The 6,000-nt window shown below is 47.1% G+C and overlaps 1 protein-coding gene across 1 annotated transcript; it reads left to right on the forward strand.

Annotated features, from left to right (window-relative positions):
• Window positions 1-1,966: 1,966 nt before the first annotated feature.
• LOC115116218 (gap junction beta-1 protein-like) lies at window positions 1,967-4,542 on the forward strand. The gene is made up of 2 exons (XM_029644701.2): window positions 1,967-2,134; window positions 3,001-4,542. The coding sequence occupies exon 2, from the start codon at window positions 3,015-3,017 to the stop codon at window positions 3,840-3,842; it is 828 nt and encodes a 275-aa protein (XP_029500561.2). The 5' UTR covers window positions 1,967-2,134; window positions 3,001-3,014; the 3' UTR covers window positions 3,843-4,542.
• Window positions 4,543-6,000: the final 1,458 nt, after the last annotated feature.

The raw sequence follows: 6,000 nt of genomic DNA on the forward strand, positions 1-6,000 counted from the left end.
ATATATTCCACTTTATTATATTACACGGGCAAAATATATTCCACTTTATTTGGAATGGCAAACCAGACAAAATGAAATGGGTCTATTTATATAATAAATGTTCGTTCAGAGGGCTGAAATTATTAAATATGAAATAATTGAATCTCTCAGTCATACAAAAGTTGTACTTAAATCCAAACGGTTTTTCCAACAGATTAGTAAAAATGTTCAAGAATGAACCCCATGTTCAAAAATGGCCAATCAGAACCATCTAATGGATAGATCAGGGGAACAAGCCAATCAGAACCATCTAATGGATAGATCAGGGGAACAAGCCAATCAGAACCATCTAATGGATAGATCAGGGGAACAAGCCAATCAGAACCATCTAATGGATAGATCAGGGGAACAAGCCAATCAGAACCATCTAATGGATAGACCAGGAGAACAAGCCAATCAGAACCATCTAATGGATAGATCAGTGGAACAAGCCAATCAGAACCAGCTAATGGATAGATCAGGGAAACAAGCCAATCAGAACCATCGAATGGATAGATCAGGGAAACAAGCCAATCAGAACCATCGAATGGATAGATCAGGGAAACAAGCCAATCAGAACCATCGAATGGATAGATCAGGAGAACAAGCCAATCAGAACCAGCTAATGGATAGATCAGGGAAACAAGCCAATCAGAACCATCTAATGGATAGACCAGGAGAACAAGCCAATCAGAACCATCTAATGGATAGATCAGGAGAACAAGCCAATCAGAACCAGCTAATGGATAGATCAGGAGAACAAGCCAATCAGAACCAGCTAATGGATAGACCAGGAGAACAAGCCAATCAGAACCATCGAATGGATAGACCAGGAGAACAAGCCAATCAGAACCATCTAATGGATAGACCAGGAGAACAAGCCAATCAGAACCATCTAATCTAAATAAACACCCAGTATATAACACAAAGACATTGACTGTCCACTTTTGGAAATGTTTCAGATTTATAGTTTCTTGAATGATTCTGCAAACATCTCATTTTACCCACTGCTCTCTCGGTCAGTGGTTCGGGTCAGAAGCCCTCTGCCCTCCCCTCCCAGCACCATAAATAATGTGGCATGGGACTCAGGCCTTTTGTGTCCACACAGATTCTTTCTACTGTATGTTCTGCTGGGGGTAGGCAGAAACCAGGGCGTTTCATCAGAATAACACAGAGTCTTGTTGGGGCTCTGATAAAGGGCAGCATTGTATGGTAATAGTTTATATAAGACCATATGACCGCTGTGCTGCGCTGGGCTCTGCTACGGTGCAGGGTAGTGGCTAGTGTCGCGGGAATGATTAGCATTTTACCAACGCATCGTGTTCACAAGCCAAGAGCCTTCTGATTCCATGATAAAATAAACACATTTAATTGAACCCTTCTTTGTACACATTTTGTGTACCACCACAGCTGAAGGTAAAATCCATCATATCTCTGATTTTCTTTATTAACCTTTGGGATGATGATGTGTTGAGATTCCGGAGGAAAAAGAAAAGAGATTCTGACTGTCTGAGGTGTTCTGGAGTTCTCTGAGAATTCTAGAATTCCAGACTAGATTCTAGAATGGTTCTGCAGAAAGACAGTAGTTATTGATATGAAACATCTGTTCACTCGAATACAATAACTTCTCTTGGTTTGATCTGGGTGTATTTTATGATTGGTATAGTTTAAAGACTGTTTTGAGATTGGTTATATTTCTTCAGTTACAGTAGAGGTCTTAGACAGTGTCTGTCTGAAGTTAGATGTAAGATTCTTCTAGTGAGATGGATGTTTTGAGTCGTTGCTTGGAGAATATATCTTGGCTGGTCTGTCGTGTGTAGCCGTGTCCGTTTGTCCGTCTGTCTGAAGGTCAGGTTGCGCGGTCAGTAGGTATTAATACTTGTTGAATGGATCACATGTCTCCGTTATCGTTTCTCTATTGGCTATCGGACCGTTACGCGGCGTGACGTTACGCCCGTGTTAGGCCATCGCCCCAAGGTTCTTAAAGCGCAGGCCAGGGATAGGCTGAGTCTTGTTTGCCGTTGCTGTGACCCGACCGCTCCAGCTCCATGGCCAGGCTACACCTGACGGTGGTGGTTTAAGGACCTGGTGCTGCCGCCGCGGCCGGCGGAGACTGGTAGGACCAACAGCTCAGAGAATACTGGGGCTGCTTTCTAAATCACACCCTATTCAATGGGTCCTGGTTGAAAGTAGTGCACTTTTATAGGGAAAGGGTTGCTATTTGGGACATAGACAAGGGTTAGGTTGGGGGTTGTTGTTTATATAGGAGGAAGGTTCTGTTTAAGTCCACGTTAGTACGTTTGAGAATGGGGGTTTTCTGTCCGACGTGTCTAGGTGCAGACAAGGGTGTGTTTTGTTGGGGGTTGTTGACTATATAGGAGGAAGGTTCTGTTTAAGTCCACGTTAGTACGTTTGAGAATGGGGGTTTTTCTGTCCGACGTGTCTAGGTGCAGACAAGGGTGTGTTTTGTTGGGGGTTGTTGACTATATAGGAGGAAGGTTCTGTTTTAGTCCACGTTAGTACGTTTGAGAATGGGGGTTTTTCTGTCCGACGTGTCTAGGTGCAGACAAGGGTGTGTTTTGTTGGGGGTTGTTGACTATATAGGAGGAAGGTGTCTGGTGTTTTAGTTATTTGAGCTCAAGCATTACGGATGATTGTTGATTGGATACATACAGTACACCTGTGGGGTTATTTAAGAACTCTCTCTTCCTCACTACAGGTTTGATTGATTGCCTTTATTGAGGATTGACTCAGAGATTGTACAGTTTCAATGACTATATCAATTTGTTAAATCAAATCAAATCAAATCAACATGTGTTACCAACGTGATGTACCTTGATGTCCCCTAATTCCTTCATAGCATGTTTCCTTGACATGTTCGTTCTTCTAGAGAATGACCACCTTTCCCAGTGTGATCGATCGTCAGCTTGTATCAATACATTGTCAACAGAACTATATCCCTTCTTGTTTCTTCCTCTCCAGACCTGGAATCGAAAATGAACTGGGGGTCCTTTTACGCCGTAATCAGCGGCGTAAACAGGCATTCCACCGGCATCGGCCGCATCTGGCTGTCTGTCATCTTCATCTTCAGAATCCTGGTCCTCGTGGTGGCGGCCGAGTCGGTCTGGGGCGACGAGAAGTCTGGCTTCACCTGCAACACCCAGCAGCCCGGCTGCAACTCTGTCTGCTATGACCAGTTCTTTCCCATCTCACACATCCGCCTGTGGGCCTTGCAGCTCATCCTGGTGTCCACGCCTGCTCTCCTAGTGGCCATGCATGTAGCCCATCGCAGACACATCAACAAGAAGATCCTGAAGAAGTCCGGGCGCGCTTCCCCTAAGGAGTTGGAACAAATCAAGTATCAGAAGTTTGCGATCGCAGGCGCCCTTTGGTGGACCTACATGATCAGTGTGCTGTTTAGGATCGTTCTGGAAGTCTGCTTCCTGTATATATTCTACTTGATCTACCCTGACTTCAAGATGTTCCGTCTGGTCAAGTGTGACTCGTACCCCTGCCCCAACACTGTGGACTGCTTCGTGTCGCGACCCACGGAGAAAACCATCTTCACCGTGTTCATGCTCTCCGTGTCGGGGATGTGTGTTCTCCTCAACCTGGCCGAGGTGGCCTACCTGATTGGCAGAGCCTGTCTGAGGTGTATCCATGGTAACCAGGAAGAGACTAAGGTAGCAGGGATTGGTCAGAAACTGTCCTCCTACAAACAGAATGAAATCAACCAGATGATCGCTGACCAGTCGAAGTTCAAGTTCAACGTGGGAGCTAGGAAGACCTCTATGGAGAAGGGAGAGAGGTGTTCTGCTTTCTGATAGGCTGCCCTGGAAGGGAGAGAGGTGCTCTGCTTTCTGATAGGCTGCCCTGGAAGGGAGAGAGGTGCTCTTCTTTCTGATAGGCTGCCCTGGAAGGGAGAGAGGTGCTCTGCTTTCTGATAGGCTGCCCTGGAAGGGAGAGAGGTGCTCTGCTTTCTGATAGGCTGCCCTGGAAGGGAGAGAGGTGCTCTGCTTTCTGATAGGCTGCCCTGGAAGGGATAGAGGTGTTCTGATTTGCTGCCTATGGAGATGGGAAAGCAGGGCTCTGCTTTCTGATACGCTGTCTAGTCCTTGTTCCCACAAAATTTCACTGCTTCAAACTAATGAACTGTAACCAGCATGTAACCATACTGGACAGAAATCCTCAACAGCTCCATCTAGTAATAACATCAATCATTCACTCATTTATTTCTTCATCTATTTATTCTAGTGGCTGGTGCTATAGGTTCTCAACATTCCTAACGGTGGTAGGATATAGAGAAGAACAAACAAGCCCAGACAAACTCAACGCTGGATTGGAGAGAGGACTTTGTTTCATGGTGATCGACACAGTCACTGTTTTGTCTCACAACCTTGGGGCAGGAACTAGTGGATAAAGGAACATTTGTTTCAGCACATGACTTGACAAACCCATTGTATTGGAACTCACTGAGTCTCCTACAGCAGGGAGACTACTCCTACAGCAGGGAGACTACTCCTACAATACGGAGATTATTCCTACAGCGTGGAGACTACTCCTACAGCACGGACACTACTCCTACAGCAGGGAGACTACTCCTACAGCAGGGAGACTACTCCTACAGCACGAAGACTACTCCTACAGCAGGGAGACTACTCCTACAGCAGGGAGACTACTCCTACAATACGGAGACTACTCCTACAGCGTGGAGACTACTCCTACAGCACGGAGACTACTCCTACAGCAGGGAGACTACTCCTACAGCAGGGAGACTACTCCTACAGCACGGAGACTACTCCTACAGCAGGGAGACTACCCCTACAGCAGGGAGACTACTCCTACAGCAGGGAGACTACTCCTACAATACGGAGATTACTCCTACAGCACAGACTACTCCTATAGACTATTCCTACAGCACAGAGACTACTCTTACAGACTACTCCTACAGCAGGGAGACTACCCATATAGACTACTCCTACAGCGGAGGGACTACTCCTACAGCGGAGAGACTACGGCACGGAGACTACTCCTACAGACTACGCCTACAGAATGGAGACTACTCCTACAGCAGGGAGACTACCCCTACGGCACGGAGACTACTCCTACAGACTACTCCTATGGCACGGAGACTACTCCTACAGACTACTCCTACGGCACGGAGACTACTCCTACAGACTACTCCTACAGCAGGGAGACTACTCCTACAGCAGGGAGACTACTCCTACGGCACGGAGACTACTCCTACAGACTATTCTTACAGCACAGAGACTACTCCTACAGCAGGGAGACTACTCCTACGGCACGGAGACTACTCCAAAAGACTACTCTTACAGCACGGAGACTACTCCAACAGACTCCTCCTACAGCACGGAGACTACTCCAACAGACTACTCCTACAGCACAGAGACTACTCCTACGGCACGGAGACTACTCCTACGGCAGAGAGACTACTCCTACGGCAGAGAGACTGCTCCTACGGCAGAGAGACTACTCCTACGGCAGAGAGACTACTCCTACAGCAGAGAGACTACTCCTACGGCAGAGAGACTACTCCTACGGCACAGAGACTACTCCTACAGCAGGGAGACTACTCCTACGGCACGGAGACTACTCCTACAGACTATTCTTACAGCACAGAGACTACTCCTACAGCAGGGAGACTACTCCTACGGCACGGAGACTACTCCAACAGACTACTCTTACAGCACGGAGACTACTCCAACAGACTCCTCCTACAGCATGGAGACTACTCCAACAGACTACTCTTACAGCACAGAGACTACTCCTACGGCACGGAGACTACTCCTACGGCAGAGAGACTACTCCTACAGCAGAGAGACTACTCCTACGGCAGAGAGACTACTCCTACGGCAGAGAGACTACTCCTACAGCAGAGAGACTACTCCTACGGCAGAGAGACTACTCCTACAGCAGGGAGACTACTCCTACAGCATGGAGACTACTCCTACAGCAGAGAGA

This window comes from Oncorhynchus nerka, linkage group LG6 (genome assembly GCF_034236695.1).
Source record: "Oncorhynchus nerka isolate Pitt River linkage group LG6, Oner_Uvic_2.0, whole genome shotgun sequence".
NCBI classification, from domain to species: Eukaryota; Metazoa; Chordata; class Actinopteri; order Salmoniformes; family Salmonidae; genus Oncorhynchus; species Oncorhynchus nerka.

What these genes read in the sequence shown, in the direction of transcription:
- LOC115116218 (XM_029644701.2), top strand. Translation starts at nt 3,015, where the DNA reads ATGAACTGGGGGTCCTTTTACGCCGTAATCAGCGGCGTAAACAGGCAT.